Source organism: Anopheles gambiae, chromosome 3 (genome assembly GCF_943734735.2).
Source record: "Anopheles gambiae chromosome 3, idAnoGambNW_F1_1, whole genome shotgun sequence".
Taxonomy (NCBI): domain Eukaryota; kingdom Metazoa; phylum Arthropoda; class Insecta; order Diptera; family Culicidae; genus Anopheles; species Anopheles gambiae.
Genome location: NC_064602.1, coordinates 13,122,501 through 13,141,851, shown reverse-complemented (window position 1 = coordinate 13,141,851; position 19,351 = coordinate 13,122,501). Strand labels below are relative to the sequence as shown.

The 19,351-nt window shown below is 41.4% G+C and overlaps 1 protein-coding gene and 1 non-coding gene across 2 annotated transcripts in view; one reads left to right on the top strand and one right to left on the bottom strand.

Moving 5' to 3' along the window:
• LOC1275447 (neuronal acetylcholine receptor subunit alpha-7) overlaps nucleotides 1-19,351 on the top strand; it is a 104,193-nt gene that overhangs the window by 61,331 nt on the left and 23,511 nt on the right. The window contains exons 5-8 of the mRNA XM_061653071.1: nucleotides 1,964-2,008; nucleotides 11,418-11,527; nucleotides 12,308-12,488; nucleotides 15,391-15,466. Of these exons, the coding sequence (XP_061509055.1) occupies nucleotides 1,964-2,008; nucleotides 11,418-11,527; nucleotides 12,308-12,488; nucleotides 15,391-15,466 (412 nt within the window). The remainder of the gene's footprint in view (nucleotides 1-1,963; nucleotides 2,009-11,417; nucleotides 11,528-12,307; nucleotides 12,489-15,390; nucleotides 15,467-19,351) is intronic.
• Trnal-uag (transfer RNA leucine (anticodon UAG)) lies at nucleotides 18,477-18,556 on the bottom strand. The gene has a single exon. It is a non-coding gene; the product is annotated as a tRNA-Leu (tRNA).

Here is a 19,351-nt window from a genome sequence, read left to right as displayed (position 1 = left end):
CTGGTACTACATAGACTATGACCTTTGCCACTTAATTTTATATGCTAAAACTAATTCATACGGTAGTGTGGTAGTCATTCCTATTGAAAATTCCTCTCCAAGGGAGGCAACAAACCACGACTTTAGTAAATCTACGTTGCACAGATTTTCGCACAAATCCCTATTGTTTGAGGTCACCAAACTACACAGTTGAACTAAAAGATGGATTGGACTAGACAATTATACAATGATTTTAAACACAAAAGATCTCTAAATTCAGTCGCGTAACGAAATCTAGCATTTTGTTTGCTCTGTCAATAATGTTTTCAATATGTGTCCCGAAGATGAGTTTTTCGTTCAGTTCGAGGTCCAGATCCCTTACTGGATTACAACGTTGCAATTCCCTTTTATTAATGTAGTAGCTGTTGACATTATGCACGTAGTTTAGTGAGTTTTACAAGCAATATATGCTACTGAAAACATAAACTCGCCTTTTTAACGACACAAAGGTTTAAATCTGATTGTGCTGTAAATGATTCGTGTTGCCCAGCAACCAGTGGAGGTTTTATACTGCACGAAAAACATCCCAAGTCCCTGCTAAATCTCCTCTACGGCGGTACTAGATGGATAAGATTGGATTTGTGTGGCTTTAAGTTTTTTTTAATTATACGTGTACATTATTTACTTATGGTGGTGAGATTGTATTATGAAATGCTGCTTAGTTTGTATCAAACAATACATTTTGCTAGTGTGAGCAATCACTGCTTCTATGTATGAACTGTATCACTGTATGAACTGTATCACTGTATGAACTATGCACTGTCCTTTTGAACTTCTAATAATATCAAATAGGCATCCCACAATTTATCTAAAGCAAAAAACTTAGTCTTAGTTAGTTAGTTAGTCATACTTCAACTTAGTCAACTTAGTTAGTCATACTTCATACTTAAAAATCATTGTCATACGTGAAGTCTCATTTAGTGACTGATCTTGACGCAACATTTGATACTTAACCATGATGTCAAAGATCATATTGAATGATGGGCAAGGAAGCTCCCTTGATACGTGAGTTATGACGCAGAAAGAACGACAACTCTAACCAATTGATGTACCCAGCCATCATTGTGGTTTATATCGGATATAAAAAAAAAATCTATGTTTTTTATTTAACTAATCTTGTTGCTATCCATTTCTTAACAAGGCTCTACTATTCTGCAATACTCTACGTTAACTTCACACTAATGTCCAACATTTAGGAGCTTTGACGGCTTACACTAGTCTACATTTTTGTTATCTATTACCAAAAGTTTAACAAATGTTTAAAAATTTAAATAGTTATGTATTATAATAAAATTATTTTTTTGGTTACTTTGAACACACTACAAAACTAGAACTATGCTTGGAAAAGAAAGATTATTAGCTTATGTAAGCAGTAGCCCGGTCTCGTAGTACAGTCGTCAACTCGTACGACTTAACAACATGCCCGTCATGGGTTCAATCCCCAAATAGACCGCGCCGCCATACGTAGGACTGACTATCCTGCTATGGGGGGGAAATCAATTAGTCACTGAAAGCCAAGCCCACAAATGGGTACAGGCAGGCCTTGACCGACATCGGTTGTTGAGCCAAAGAAAAAAAAAAAAAAAAAAAAAAAGCAGTAGCAAATTCGATTAAGTTCATCAATCTTAAAATCATCATAAAAGAGTTATATTGTATGTGTTAATCGGACCCTTTTTTAATGACTTAAAATCATCTCTTCCAACCATTCCGTATGGTGACACCTGAGGCTCAGCGAAACTTTATTTGATGGATTAGCGTTTATTGATTATGCGAGGGCAGTAACAACAAACCGCACCATTGTTCTTCACACTGCCAAATGACGATGATGCCATATGATTTTTATGAAGTTTTCCTAATTATACCCACGTCAACCAACACCAAAGCTAAATAATACTCTTCTCTTCTCCCCCTTTTTTGTTTACAGGACGAAAAGAATCAGCTGCTAGTGACGAACATTTGGCTGAAGCTCGTAAGTACGATCGACAAGGTGTGGCTCCCGGGGCAGGTCGGAATCGAAGCGCTGCTGAATGGAATGATGCATCGAAGCCACTGCGCATCCCTCTGGCTGCAATTCGAGCAATCATCTTTAACACCTTGCAATGGGGAGACAGAGATGGGCGGTCCGCACCTTTCCATTTGCGTTACCGAACGATTACCGCCTGCCGTGCGCGAGTGGAGCCACACGGGGTCAACTTAGATGGCTTGTGTTTTTTTTCTCCCTCCCCCCGGACACTTCTTACTGTATGGTTTTCCTACACCGACGTCGTTTTTGGTTCCATATCAATCGAGATGTTTACTTTGCAGCGCAAAGCAATGATCTCATTTAGCGCGACTAGATTTAATTTAAGAGCAAACAAACACCTATCGATTACTGTTGGCCGATAATCACGTTGACCTCACAATCGCAGAAAGCTCACAACAACAGCAGGCTAAAAATTGTCCCTATATTTCGATTGGTTTCACTGCTACTGCTGCTGCCTCGAGTTGGGGTTAAAAAGAACACAAAATAATAGCGATACGTGTTGCTCCATTTCCGCTCAAATCAGCCACGAGCGCTTGGCCGCCCCCTGAAAAAAACGCCATATAAAGCACATTAAGCGAAAGCCAAATAATCATCACGTGCTCGGGTTGGTGTGCCAAGGCTAGGCAACATTTTTCACTCGCATCTCACATCGGAAACAATTTTAACTCGATTACTTGTTCCGGGCCCCGGAAACCGACCCTCGATGAAGGGACGATATGGGGATGGAATGGAAAACGAAGGCTACAACAGCAAACGAAAAAAAAGAAGCTGGATGCTCTTATACCTTTCTTCGCCAATCGACACATTGCAATCATACCCGGTCCGGCTAGTGATAGTTTATGAGTGATCCGGTAAAGAAAACGGAGAAGTCAAGGAAGTCTGGAAAATAAAAATCCACTCCTTCGAGCACGGCAAAGCATTGCATTGAGTGCTCGATTGGTGTGGCGTGTGGAACGTAACATAACACGCTTCGCGAGGCACCCGTGATGTGACGGGAAGCCAATGCGGTACGAAACAAAGCCCGTCCCTTTTTGGATTTTGGCACGATTGGAGCTGTGTCCTGTGTCTTGGTTTTGGTGTTGATTCTTCCCCGCAGGCTTCGACACAGTACCGGAGCAAGTGGACTTAAAACTTGAACTCGGAAAAAAAATCTTCAGACCGGACAGACCGGAGAACCAAGAACGAGCGCTCTTTAATAAATAAAATATGAGCCTAGCAATTTGTTTCGACAGGTTCGACTTCTGTCCGTTTGTGTGTTCTTCATCACGCTTTCTGTGAGGTGTAAGTGCACGGTGCGCAAGGCACTGGCACTGCTCGCCAGCCCACCACGTTGCTCCATTCGAGCTCGAGATAAGCTTTTATTTATATCCTTCTCCGGTGTGTGTGTGTGTGTGTGTGTGTGTGTGTGTGTGTGTGTATGTGTGAGTGTCGTTTTCGTTTCGCTGGCTTCTTCGTCTTCCCACCGCAGAGCCCGCAGACAAAAGCCCTTCCCGGGGCATGTATATTGCGTTTCTGCCCCAAAAACCATTGAAGCAACAGCAAAATCCAGCTCGAAAACGCTTCCCAGCCACAATCATCATCGGGAAGGCGCACGGAAATGCCGCAGCGGCGTCTGTCGATTGTCCGGCCCCGCACGAATTACATTTCCGGCCGCCTGCCGTCGTTGTGATTGTAAGCTGTGCTGTTTTTTTTCTTCCTTTTCTGTCTCTCGCGTCCAGTGGTCCATGGCCACCGCAAAAACCATAATATGATGTGCAATTTATTGCGCTTTTGGTGAAATATAATCTTATTTTGGACCTCGCCCAGGTCGTCGGCCCCCGCGGCTCGTGTCCCCGCGCTGGTTGGTGCTGCGTGTAGCAGTCAGTGTAGTAGCGTTTTATTCCTTCCCTTCGTTGGTTTGATTTTCTTTTTACAGTTTCTTTTGTTACGTTACGCATCTTCCGTTTGCTGCCACGGTTGCATGCATTGGTAGAGATGGTATGGACCGCCCCGCGTTGACGACGCGGTGAACATGCTTTCCTGCGGTTTCGGTGTGGCGCAATCATTTTGGAGGTTGATTTTTGACCGGCATTTTGTGCCGTTGTGGCATATTTTCGTTACTTATTTATGATGCCGCTCCTTGGTTTGGATCTTTGGTTTGGGTTTGGTTTCGGTGCCGCTCCTCCCGACCGGGTAAGATGATGATGATGATGAAAAAGGCGTTTCATTGCTCGGGGAATCAGTTCGTGTGTGATTCGTTCGTGCTCAGCGGTGGTTAGCGCGCAAAACTGGGAGGTGTTTGATAATATGCGTTTAATAATAACTTCTCACTGGTCACAGCATAATACAATTTCTTCCCTTGGGCGAAGGAAGGTGTGATTAGTATTCTAGTTCTTAGCACGTGTTTACGCACAAAGCTTTTAATTTACACACAGTAATTGTAAAATTGTTAGAGGACCAGCATTTAGCATTGTGTTTCATTGGGCTATGGAGATTGCCTAAAATGCTTAATTTTTAATTAATCAGGTTGTGCCTTTTACTTAAGCATCCTATAAAGAAATATTCAAATTGGTTTTGATCATTCAAACGACGATTTTAATGAAAATATTGTCTAAATTGATAATATATTGCTTGTTTGTAATTGCTAATTATAAAAATTAATTGATTGATATCGTAACGTATCATCTATCGAACTCAAAAGCGATGAAAGTCTGCCCAAAAAAATACAAAATGCCCTAAACATTGCTTTCAAACCATAAATTTGTGATAAAGTGTTTCAAACAAAACCAAAGGATATCTATGACGAATTGTATCATATTCGCCGTTCAAAATCTGGTCAATTTGTCTAAAAACTCATAAAAATTCAACCTGAATGTATCTGAAGAATGCAAAAAAAAGATTGTGTGGCCAAGAGATTGAAGTTCAATGGTCGTAACACACTTTTTCTTACTTTCTTTTTTGAATCTTTTTATTATATTTATCTTTTTGAGGTAGAATTTTATAAATATTTTTAATTATTTATTGTTCAAAATTTTTAGTAAAGACCTGTCGTACTAATAAAAATAGAATAAAACATACATTTCACCTTCATTTAGATATCTGTGTGATTTTAGCTTTTAATGAAGCCATAATGATAGGAAAACGAACGAGTTGGATTGGCAACAACATTGCTATAATGAAAATCTAATTTGAAACCTCAAACATCTTGCAAGTTTACTATTTACTACAACAAGCTTCACACTTAAACGCCTAGGTGAGCTCTTTTTCGTCAGACAACACAGACGATATCAGTAATTCTTTCGTTTGGTTAATAAATATTCTGCCCGAGATTACTTTCCGCAAAACATTTCCATCTAACCCAGCGCACACATGCGAGCGCACGCGGGCAGCCGCATAACAAAGCACGCCGACATCATAAGCTACACCTCTTTGAAGTGTGCTTACCAAATTCCGGGAACTGAGATACTGATACACTCCCCGTACTCCTTGCGCTTCGCGGTCACCCAGCACTACAACACTGGCACACCAGCAGCAGCAGCATCCGGGACCGGGCCACGGATCTATGATTTATTGCGTCCCGGGGTTGGCCAGGGTACGAGCACGAAAAGGGATATAAATTACATCTGGCAGTTGTGGTGAGGTCCTGTGTTGTAGCACCCCGGCATGCATGCACCGGACCGAGCATGATGATCATAAAGCTTCATCATCAGTCACGGCGGGCTTACGGGGCAGTAACCATCAACCGGTGCGAGCGCTTCCACACACACACATACATACGCTCAACGGCTCGGCCAACCATTTGGGAGTTGCGTTACGGTTCAGTTCACGCGGGGCGTCTGGTATCAATTACATACTTTTTTTTGCCTCCCGCCAAACACGCCCCTTCCCCCATATCCCATCGACGAACCCCTTCGATGAAACTTGAAGCCAACTTCAATGAGTCTCCCCGTCCCGGTCACACACACACACGTGCGAAGGAAGCAGCACGTCTCCGAGCTAATCCCAGAACGGATTTTGGGCTGCTGAGTGCTAGGCTGGTGCCACCGGTCCGTTGATGAACCGGTGCCAAAATGACCGCTGGGAGATACGGACCTGCTGCTGCTGCTGCTGCTGCTGCTGCTGCTATTGAAACGAAGGTAGCAAACGCTCACGGCACATCCACCGACGACGACAGCAGAGAGACGACGATCTGGTCCAGCTTCATGCAAAACTCATTAATCTCCGCCATCCGGACTGGAGCGTCCGGGCCGCTTCCTGTCTGTGTGCCGTTCGTTCTTCCTTCCACCGAAAACCACACCACGCCCGTGAAGAAATGTGGACTTTAGGAGCTCATATAATTTGATTACATCCCCGGGGTTGCAACCAGCCCTAGTAGTCAATGTGCTAAGGCTAGTAACACACACACACGGATCACAGCCCGAGGCGTACCCATCGTTCATCGGTTGGCCTTGGCACTGGTGATGAATGTGTTTAATGACGTGTTGCATCCTACCGTCTGCCACCGCTGGGCTGTTCTGCGCTGCCAGGACGAAGAACGCGCTCCACCTACATACGTGTGGCCGTGGGATTATCTGCCCTTTCGTTCCACCAGACACACGTCACGAAATTCGAAGTAAAGCATTGGGAGCAGCAGCAGGACAGAACCACGACTGACCGTACACTACGACTCGGTGGAGAGGAGGACCGTTTACCGATCAGCTACGCTGAGTGCCAACCTTCACAGTCATTTGCTCGAATATTAATTATCCATTTGAGTGCGGCCGAGATTAAGTGGGATCGGGAAGAAGGTTCCTGGTAGCACTGGAGTGGCTGGAGTTTTTCGTCCCGTCCCGAGTGGCCCCGATGGCGGTGTCCTTTTGGTCAGTTTTATTGCTACTAAAAGCTAATAGGGATCATCGGGGGCTAATTTGAAACAGATCCATTCGCTCGATTAGTTGTTGTGTATTTTTTGTGATATTTTTGTACAAATTGAAAAGGAATCAAGAAGCTTCTAACTTCAAAAAGAGTAGGATGTCATTCGTTTACATAAGCAGTGGTACAGTTTCCAAAATGGCATACACAAATTTAAGTTTACATCGATTCCTGCGGGACTAAAGATTGATTGCAAAAATTCTGGTCACTTGGGCCGTCTCCAAAGGGCGCATGTGTAAAGACTAGCGACCGAAACAAAGAAGCCTCAACGGGCATGTGTTTTGGTGGAACATCCTAATGACCCAAGGAAAAAGTTTTCCACTTTCATAAAAGTCTAATGCCATCGATGAATTTCAATACCTGGGTGGGGAAGATGAGAGGGTTTGAAAAGATGAATTTAGGATTAAAATGCTCGGAAAACTTTTCGTTCGATTGGGTTTTATATTTTCAATACAAAAATCATTTAAATTGGTGCTTTTGATGTTACAATATGTCTTTCTAATGATATAAATGCTGATTAAAACGTGATAAGTATTTCAGTTCTCAGCCATTCCCAATCGTTTTTACTTGGGTGGCCTTAAATCAATTTCATATATTTCATAATAACAGACGTTTTCAGGCTGTCACTTCAGTGAATCTTGTGTGACGGGATGTGAATGATATGACCAATTGGATTGTATGACCAATAAAATTCTAACTAGAAATGTGGTTGGAAATGTAAGGATGCCATAGTATCCATATTCCTACAAACAAAATTTGGAAAGATGACAGTTTTTTCACCAACGTACCAGAAGTTACTATCAGAACTCCTGAAAAAACCCTGTGTTCGACATTGTTTGGCACCAAAGCACCTTAAAAAAACAATCGCTTTTTACGACTAACACTTACCAAACCCTTTAAAAGCTGCATCTCACTCACCATTTGACATAGCATATCTTACACAAAACCAAACAAACCGAAACATTGATTCGATACAAAATACAACGTTCATATAACTATACAAAAAAAAACTCCAACCAACATCGCGCGCACTCTCCATGTAGCCCGCGAAGGTACATGAAGCTGCATCGATTGCAAAAAGTGCCAATTTGCTCCCGTTTGTCCTGCGCCACCGATGAATGGATGGAAGTCCTTCGCTCTGTTTCTGTTTGTACAGACAAGCTGCCATTGCCACTGGCAGCTGGGGTTTTCCGATGACCATTTTCGAGCGTTTTTATTTGATTTGTGTCAGTCGCTCGGTGCATGTTTTGTACATTTAAACATATTTTGCACCCACCGGGCGCAGGAGTTGCCTGCCAACGACGCAACACCGACGCATGTAACTGAATCGATTGGTTTATATTTTTTTACGCCCCCTTTCCGCTGAGACAAACGGAAGTGTGTGCGTGATGCTGCTGTTGTTTACGTGTGGTGTTTTATGTGTTTTTTTTTGCTTTTGCTCTTTTAATGACACGTGCAAAATCGATGCTTTCGCACAATGCAATCGCTGTCGCTGTCCGGTACCGATGGATGCAGTTGGCGTTCGCAACAAAGTTTGACACGGCTGTTTGTTTTCACGTTCTCAGCTATGTACACGTGTTTCGTAGTTGTGATAAAGAAGGAGGTGATAATTGCAATGCTTTCGTTATTTTCCTGCTGAAATGAAGTTGTTTTATTTTAGAAATAGTTGTGAAGTTGATAAAAAAATGAGATATTATTGAAGAATTTAGTAGAATTACTGGGATGCAATCACTGAATCGCGAATATTTCTACAATAAGTATCGTTACTTCAAGAATATTGCAATAATATATGGCTTTGTTTTATAGTAGCAGATGATTTTTATACAAAGATGTGTTTAAAAACGACATTTGCAAAGCTTTTTATGCTGCTAAGCCCCTAAAATTGATTGATATGAAGTCCAATAATGTTTATAAAAACGTTTAAAAACAGGATTTAAGACCGGGTGTAGACGTATTTCAACTTATTCTTCACTACATCTAAAAGCTTCGTCTAAAAGCTCTGTGACCTAGTGCCTAAACTAGTAAGTGATATCATTACTTTCTACAACAGTAAGAATGTCAATAAAGCACCGACATTTATATTAAATATTAACGATATTCATATTAGTTTAATGAAGATCGTATGTACTAATCTCTCTTAAATCAGCTTTAAATTACTCCAATTTAACAAACAAATATATATTGATCATAAATTAAAATTCTTCACGAACTATTCCCATTATTAGAGTTATCTCTGATTGCCTTTATGTCATAGATATTTTCCAATAAACGACTGCTGCGTGCTGATCGAAATCATTGGCTTTAACCTGTCGGGCTATTAAAATTCTATTCAAGTGCTTCTATTTCATTCACGCCAAAGCTAATACAAACACACTTTCACTCACACATAAACACATACACATTTGAACATTGCCAAGAATAATCTCGCCCAAGTATGGATAGCACTTTTCCAATTGTTTACTCCCGAGTCGTGTACCTTCCTGGTGCCTTTCTGGTGACCCTTGGGTTCTCTGTATGTGTGTGTGTATATATGCGATTTTTGTGTGGAATTTAAAATTAGATTAGTTTGACTCCTGATCCCGAACCACGAGGCTCGAGGTGCTCGATTTATTTGTATGGTGGCTTTTCCTTTCTCTCTGTCTCTTTCACGCACACACACACACCAAACGGCAAAACAAACGGTGGCCAATTTCCTTACGCCACGCGGAGGGTCACGAGAACGACCGAACGTACCGTGACCGTGTCCCTTCGCCTACCGCGTACCTTGGTTTCGGTTCGACCTCCGACACCAAAATGGATGATTCCCGTTTTTCCGGTGCACGTGATCGAATTAAACATTCGGGTGGCGTACTGTCGTTTGTGTTTTCTTGCGCCGGCAAAAGAAAGTTAGAACCGAATGGGCTGCCGGAATGGGCAGCAGTGCCCCGGGGTTTTCGGAAGCGCCTTCATCATAGGCACACATACACACACCCACACACACACACTGGTGATGTCAAACAATGTTCGAACGAGTGCCGTACCCGTATTTTCGTCCTTCCGAGTCATTGCTTCAACCTATCCTCGGGGGAAATACTCCAATGGCGATCCCAAGTCTAGGCGAAAGGCGTCTAGTTTGCTTATGTCACCGCTGGAAGGCGGTCAGTAGTCTACCCGCCTGGCCACCACCATCCCCACCAGCACCACACGAAAGCGAGTGTACGAGTGGGTTGTCTAAGGATGTGTATGTGTATGCGCTAGTGAAGATTCATCGTCCTCACGGTCGGATCGATTTCATCACGCCTCGGGAATGAATCATTCATGCGGCTTGGTAAACAAGCTATCTTTGCAGAAGACAACAGCAAATGATGCCGGTGCCGAAATTGGGATGGTGCGGAGGAGTGGGTGGGAGGTGGGAGGGTGAAAATTTGAATATGTTTCTATGGTTTTTTTTTTTGTTTGCCTTATTCTCTATGATGCGAAAAGGAAAAATTTGCCCCCGAGCGATAAGGGAGCGCCCAAAACTCGCCAACTACCCGGAGACGAAGGATTAGATAACAAGTGACAGGGACCCTTGTCGCTCGCTGTACGGCAAGGAAAGGACATCCAGCGTGTCAGTGTGTGTGTGAGTTGGAACGGGCTGTCCCATTGGGAATAGTTATGTACAGAATAGCTGTTGAAAAGGAAAACAAATAAGAGTCACCGTCACCGTATCGGGAGATCTCTTGCACATTGAGAAGCAGCAGTAGCATACTAGGACACATTCCAACATTGGGATATTGGTTAAAGGTGAACCCTAACTAGCGTGAAAATCTGTCTTTGTGACTTACTGCAATTGTGACACAACGTTAACGATCTTGGAGCACAAATGTTGTTTAGTTTTTTTGGTACTTTTTACACAACATATTACCCCAACATATGAACTCAATACGATGTACTAATAGCATCACTTGATGCTCACTTCGTAGTGCGCCTGACACGCTATCAGATGTGTTTATTAAAATGGTGTTTTTCTTTCTCTCTTTCTCTCTCTCTCTTTCTTCCAACTCGCTTTGATTCATTTCATCACGTATCTTCAATCGGATATTTGTTTTGTATGTCTCTGTGGCGTCACAAAACAAACATACAAACACCGTCTAACTGCAACGCACCGCGTGATTGTTGTGCAATTGTCCAATCGGAATTCCATTGTATCAAATACCGCTATCACTGTTTCGTGCGCCTGGTGGCTGGTGGACAAATAATTGACCCGGCTCAAACAACAACACGCCCCCAAAACCCCAACACCCAACATCCCCATCTCAACTGTAAACAAACTTCGGCAAACTCTCGATCGATATTAATGCGCAAAAACAAAACTGAAACAAAAACCAATCGAACCCAAAAATTATAACACTGCTACGATTCTTTCTGTTCATCTATTTTGTTCAAAAAACAAAACAAAATACAAAAACGTATATGTATCTAACACAAAAACCAACTCACTCAGGAATGGAATGATATGAATTTAAGGTGGAACACATCGGAATATGGTGGTGTGCGAGATCTGCGGATACCACCGCATCGGATATGGAAACCAGATGTTTTGATGTACAACAGGTTGTTATTCACTCTTTAAATTCCTGCACCTTCTGAAAATGAAATCAAAACAACTAAATCAGAAAAAATAGGAAATAAATCCATTACGATTTGCATAAAACTCAATCCAAACCTCCCACATTTCGGTTTTTAATTTATTTGTTTTTATGTTTTGATTTCCACAACACGTTTGCATGTTATGATTTAAGCTAGGTACAATAGTTGCTTCTAACAACTGTATTAATATTCAAATTGGATTAGAGCAAAAGAAATCTTACTTTTTTGTGTTATAGTTCAATAGCATTTGTAAAACAATAATTCCTTAAACATTTTTAGTATTTTCTTTTTTCTTTTGCTTATTCATTTTGTCTGCTTTATTTTTCACATTTTTGTCATTCTTCTTTGATTCCAGTGAAATCATAGGTTTTATAAATTTTAAAAGCTAATATTAATTCAATTTTGTTTGGACTTTTATATGTTTTTTTTTTGCTTGCATTTATTGCGATCACTATATTATTAAAGTTTCCATAATTATTTATTAATTATTTGTTATTTTTCATTTCAATCGCATTTAGGTATATATCATTTCAATCATCCTTCCCTTCTCTAAACATAAAAAATGCACTAAATCTTTATTAATTAAATACATTTCTAACCAATTGTTGCGATTTCTATAAACAAATCCCACAACTTTAAACTAAACTTCTTTCATCTTCTTTCCCTTAAACAAAAAAAAACAAACGAGAACAACCGTGCTGGCAGTGGCAATGTACTCATCATTACCGTATATTTATATTTTAGTGCTGATGAAGGCTTTGATGGCACATACCCGACAAACGTAGTCGTACGCAATAATGGTTCATGTTTGTATGTGCCACCAGGAATCTTCAAATCAACATGTAAAATAGATATAACGTGGTTTCCATTTGACGATCAAAGATGTGAAATGAAATTTGGTAGTTGGACATATGATGGTTTCCAGGTAAAGTTAAATGCTTTCAAACAACAATATCGAAAAAAAAACAAAAACAAACAAACATAACTATGTACAGAATTTCTTTAGCACACATACACACACACGCGCCATCCTTGCAGTGGCATAGCTCAAAACCAAACCTGTAACAAGCGTAACTGCTAGACTTAACTTACAATTAGGTTATGGTGTTAGAGCCAATAATACTATCGCGTTCTTGAGGAACAGTTTGGTAGCCCAGCTAGTAGAATGGTATCGGAGGGTGGGAAAATCCAACTTACTGGTGCCGCTTTATTCCGATGAAATGGGAATATCTGCGTAAGTTGAATTTTCCGCTACTCTGAGCAATTCTGTTATTTTCATTGCTAGAAAGTCATTCAGTGTATTGGCTGTTATTTTTAGTTTGCAGTTTACTTTGGTAAAACACACGCGGGCAGGGTTTAGCTTACCGGCAACTGTAATCTATCAGCTGCCGAATGCTTCTAGATATTCGAAGATGTTTGATGGATTAGATGATTATTTATTTTTGCTTTTTGTTTAGCTGTTTATTGCACCCAACCTCTTCTAATCGAATAGATTATTTGCGACATTAGTGCAAACAAATTCAAACACTCACCCTGTAAAATCTTCAATTAACTTTAGATCAAATCTCCGGGCATGAAATTGCCTCATTGAAGACATTAGTCTGGTGCACTAGTTGTTATTTCCACCTTTACATTCCAGCCACTCACATGAGATGCTTTTCTTCTGATCAATCCTCTCTCCTAACTTGTGCTCTTCTAGTGATTGTGTGTGTGCAATTCTAGCAGCCATTTCCTCGCTTTTGACAAAGTACCAAGACTTCCCGTTGTTGCAAACCGTAGTGGCAGCTTGATTAGCGTAACCATCTTCTATTGCTAAAGCTTTACTTCCCCTTTATTTTTGTGCCACTCCTCCCATACAGTTGTCCATCATTTGGGAGACTAGTTTTCCACTCATTTCTGTGGTTGTAATGTTAGAATATGTGTGTTTGTGTTTTACCGAGTGTTTAATTTTTTAAAGAATTGATTTCGTGTTAACAGATAAGCTGTCGGCTTACCTTATGTTTTACCTTATTTTATTAAATTTTGAAACATGGTTTGTTGCTTTGGAAAAGCGACATAAAGTAAAACAAGTTTCTGCTTTCTAAGTTCATGTCGTGAGATGGTAACATTAATTTTGTGTAAAAAGGAAACAAAAAGCATCAATTCCTAACTGCAAAAAACGTTCCATTTTATACCAAAAAATCCTCATTTAAAAATAGTCATCATGGCATGAACTTATGAGCTGTAACGCCCTCACAGGTAGGAACTAGCAGGAAAAACATAAATAAAAACATACACGCAACATTCCGACCCACCGAGCGCCAGTGACCGTCGAAGACTTTTTTGAATATTGTTCCCGTGTTGGCGAATGGCCACCCGCAGCGTGGACAGCAATGGCTCTCCGTGCCAGTCCGTTGCGGGGGAGGGGTGTAGTGTTGAGTGGGCTTCGCTATGTTGTTGATGCACCGTAGCACAGCCGTACCATCGTAATCAATGATCGTTGGCGTCATTTGACAAGCATCGGGAACAGCTTCAAAAAACTCTTCGTCGATACGGTTTCTTCAAGGGAGGAACAAAACAAGAAGCAGAATTGAAGAACCAAACCAAACCATCATACGAACTATCGAATGATAATCATACCATTCCCATTCAGTAGCACTGAGATCCTGAGTTGCTTTTAATAAAATATTCATAAGTAATTATGAAAAGCAGAAACAGAAGAAGAAAAACATAGCCCTTAAAAATCACATACGCATGAAGCAAAAGCTAATACAAAAATGACTCTCGGTGATGCTTTACGGTGGTAGTATAAAGGTTTAGTCGTCGAACATCAGTAAACCAACAAACAGACAACAAAGCAAAACGACAAAGATCGAGCAAAACAGGACGAACACATGTGTTGTGCGTGTTGTAGTACATTAATGCCTTTCTTCTACAGCAAATCTATTAAGCTGGAAAGCTTCCGTGAGCCGATTTTAGTTCATAAACAGTCAGTCGGGCACAAAGCAAAGTGCTGCGATAACGAAGTGCAACAAATCATTTAACAGTGAGCTTATACATTACAAGACGGCGATCCAGGAGAAGCCAACACAAAGCAGCGTTTCTGAAACCGTTTTCAGATTATTACCTTATTCTAAATAATAGTGTTTTACTTGCTACTGTTAAATTACACTTTTTATTTTTACTGAGCATTAGGTATAAGTTTTTTTTTGTGTGATTGGATTGATTATAGTGACGCTTTCAGTTTTTATCAGTCTCAGTACCGCTGCATGTCACTGCTGATTTGACGAAAAAAAAAAACAATTTAAACTATTTTAGTTAAATTTAATCATTTGAAAACTAAATTCATTTTAATTCAATTCTATTTTAAATTTCCTAAGAAAACAACATTTTATGATTTCGTGTGAATTTATGTATTTACATTAGTGTTCTGTGAATTTAGTTGTTGATTAATAATCGAATTTAGTTTAAAGCGCTAGAATTATTTTTTTCCAATTTTTTCTGAGTTGTATTTTAGTTACCAGAATCTAGCGCATTATGTTTAATGATTAGGAAAGCTTTTAACTCGTTTAATGTGTGTTTTATTTTCCAAGTGAATGTTAGCTAGTACACGTGCGTGAGTGTAACCGTAGGCTTTTGTGCGTATCGGGCTTCCAACACAGATCTAGCGCTATACAATGCCTACCATGACTACCAACACACAGGAACAGCAAGCGTTCGACTGGCACAGCCGGCCAGCCGTGTGTGCCTCCACACAGCAGAAACACTCTTCTCTCCATAAATTAACACCCCCCAAACCCGTCTGTAACTAATGCCAACAAACGTTGTTTTCTTTCATGACATTACAGTTAGACTTACAGTTGCAAGATGAAGCAGGTGGAGATGTCAGTAGTTTCGTGACGAATGGTGAATGGGATCTTCTAGGTAAGGCACCGTTACTAAAACGTAGCTTAAATCGATAACAAAATTGCGAATCACTGGAATCTGGAATGTGGACTAAGGAATGTGGAATTGTACGGAATTCGGAATCGTGGAACTTGTAAACAAACATGTAAACATCCAACCACACGCTCATGCAATTTGGTTCAAACGCAAAATTGTACTTATCATTCCATCCGATCTATTTGGCCGGGTTTTGCAAAACCATTCGGACAATTCCAAAAAAAACAAAAATCTTTCGACCGTTGAATGCTAATGTAGCGAATTGAATTGGTTCAATCAAAATCAGAAGAAGAAACGAAATAACAAAAAGCCAAACCCGAAAGGAAGTTCGTATCATCCATCCGTAAAAGCTCAAATGGCTTCACATCACATCATGCTTTCGCAGTACATTAGCTTGCAAGAATCTCATTAGCATTTTGGACATATCATGCCATACTATTGCACATTGATTAAACCAGTATCCATTAAAATAGTCGTACATTTGATATTATATTTTTTTTCTTAAGTCACTTATGTTTTCTGATTTGTTTTTGCTGCTGTAATCCGTTAGAAGTAACGAGAGAGAGATAGAAAGAGAGCATGTGATGAAGTATTTGTTGAAGATTAAACAATTTTGACACATTTTCCAACATATTTTTGGGAACTGACACTTTAGGACAGTTTTGTCCTCTCTTCAAAAGCAACATGCAATACAACAAGTTCAATAATATAGTCTACAACATTTCCTAACCATTGCGATTGGTATCGGCAGTCCCCTGTTATGCTCGTTGAATTGTAACGGGACCGCTCTAGCTTGTCTCTAGCAACATGCAAAGATCTGTTTTTGACAGTACAGTAAGCTCGTCCCACCCTTGCATAGACCCATCGGTGGAGATGACCATACGAATTCTTGAGCTTATTCCGTTTCGTTTCCTGGCCGCTGTTCTGCTGATGACAGATTTCGATTTGCATCAAACTCAGAACGTTCCTTTGGGTGGGCACACTCGGGATGAACGAAACAAATAGACTTTTCCCTGTTCGATAAGGACGAGCAAGGCAGATTGTTTGGAGCAATTTATTTCCTTCTTGCTTTATCATTGCTAAAAGCATTTACAATTGACCTGATACTAACATCAAAGCCATAGCCTGTAAAGTGTCGTTCCGGCAAACTGCACGATACTAAGATTGGAAATTGATTTCAAAATATTAAACTAACTTAAATTCATTACACATTGAAAGCTCTTACAAGCTCAAATCAATCTTTTCTAAAACAGAAATATTTATCCATCGTCGGCACTTCACGATGGAAGAAGAAAAATTCAGTTTTCTTTTTATTGTTTGTCCTATTTTTGGAAAATCTAATATCGTCACAAAATTGGTATAAATTAGCCAAAAAAATACAATTGCACTTTACAAACAGCGACTTAACACTGAACGAAGCATTGGAACGGATGTGATGAACGAGTACAGAAATCCCGGAAATGATAATGTAACCGCACCACGATCTAATCAGAGCCAACGTAAAAATTGCCCTAATCAGAAAACCGCATTAGAGGATCTCTTTCGTTTTGCCTATTTTTTTTTTGGAAGCCATATTAAGTTAGCCGATTCTGTTTCCAAAAAAAAAAGCAACAAAACTAAACTCAAAATCGCTAAACACCCGATAACTGCACCCGCTAAAAATGCATAACGCAAATGAAACGAACAAATCAACAACAAACAAAAAAATCAGCCCTACGCATTAAAACTACGCTTATGCACAAATAGTTCGAACACCTTCGTGTACTACCCCCCTACCGAACGGGTTGAGCCACGGGCGCCGGGGCTTTCCCTCTCCTGGGGGGAAAGTATCGAAAGCGAAACCGAAAGGCCTACAAATGCACGTTTTACATCGAAACTGCCCTCACCCCCTTATGCGCACGCCTCAACCCAATGTCGCGTCGCGTGCAGTTTGGTGCTGAAACGTTGCGTCCCCTCTACCCCAAAATGTTGTCGGGCGGGGCCTTGCAAGAAGGACATCGCAGTGGTGTCCTCCGGATGGGGGAAACCCCTCTGGCGGTGCTTTCCGCACACCTAGCCGAACGTGCGCGCCGGCGAACGTGATTCAACTCCGGCAGGGCTAGTCGCGACACACGAAGATTGCGCCATTCGTTTACGCGCGTTATCAATCGTCACGAAACCACTGTTGTCTTCGGAAACCCCACTCTCCTCCAAGCAAATCCTCACTGCGCCCAGAAAAGTCGTCACGGTCAGCGACTACCTCAAAAGAAGAGCGGGGCGCACGCCTCCCTTTATAGCAGAAGACTGACGGTTCGGAGACTGTCGGTAAGTAGTACTCCCAACACATACACACGAAACAGAGCAATCGTAGTAGGTCAGCTATATCGAGCTCGACCCGTACACCTCTTCCCCTCGAAACGAAAGCGAATGTCCCGGTAACAAAGCTCTGGACACGCGCGCACCAGCAGTAGTAGGTCAAGCGAAACAGTGCAGTTACGGAGGACGACGCCGGTTCGGAGGAATTTGCCCTCGATCTGTTGATAATCAGTTTAGCATATGTTCTTGTTTTCATTTCAGAATCCAATTCACATAAGTAAACCTTTGTCCCCCTTCCCACAACAAAAGCCCCGTATAGAAAGAAAAAGCTCTGAGAAACAGCTCTCCACACTCAAAATTACTATCCGCCGGTGGTTTTTTTTTGTGTGGTGACGGTAGTGGTAGCTCATCTGATGAAATGTTTCGTTCTCACACCATGCAAAGTGCAACTACGCTTAACATTTTATAAGTTATTTGAGATTAATAAGATAGGAAAATATTGTTTGAAGAAAGAAATTGTACTCAATTCATTGTTTTGTAGAAACTAGAAGACTGGGAGAAATGAAGCTACCATAAAGCTTCACAAGGGTTTTTTTGACATGTCAACTACTTGCTATTAGTAGTCATAGTATGACAGTTTCCATAAATGCACTAAATTTTTAAAAAAGCTCTCTTTTGATCCACAAAATTAGCGCATTGACAGCGGTGGGATTCGAACCCACGCCATTTCTGACTGGTGCCTAAAACCAGCGCCTTAGACCGCTCGGCCACGCTGCCTCCATATCCCATCAAAAGTATAAACACCGTTTGGTTTGCTTTGATTTTTCTTCCAACATAAATTCCTTACTCCCGTGCGCAAAATCCATCCAGACTTCCGCCCTGGGAGTTTCAACGATTCATTTAACAATTTGCTAACTAATTGCCATAATCGTTTAAGACAAGATAGAGGGCCTTCGCTTTTATCGATTGCCGTTAGCCTTCGCTTCGGCGAGCGCTCCCGGACGCCCCCGGACACGGACATCCATCCCGGATATCGGTGCTTTTGCTTTGGCAGACACAAGTTAGCCAGGCGCTCGCTTTTGCATAACCTCAGCCAAGATGCCATTAACTATTAACCGCGCCCGAGAGTCTCGTTTCCTTCCTACCTTCTTTCCTTCTCCTGCCCGCACCGTCTCTTGGGTGGAGGGAAAGAATGCGAGATACTGTTGCTTGGGCCGGCGTGATTCGCCCGGCCATGGCTCTCCCTTTGTTTATTACGGCCCATCAGGATGAGGAATAAATTGAACCTTTGTGCAGGACATTCCACAACAAATCCTAACCTCACTTTGGTTCACAGGCGGTTATTGATCGAGGAGCCCGGCCGGATTTGTCCGGAACCAGTGAGAAAGGGCCCACCCAACGGCGAAGAGCTAATGAAGTGGCTCAAACACACACACACCTAGCAGAATATGCAGCCGGATCAAGCTTTTGTGTTAGGGGATGTGTCTGTATGTGTTCCAGGGATTGTATCTGTACGGAACTGAGACGCTCTGCCATCCCACCCCTTTCCCTTGTCCCAGCCCCGGTTATGAA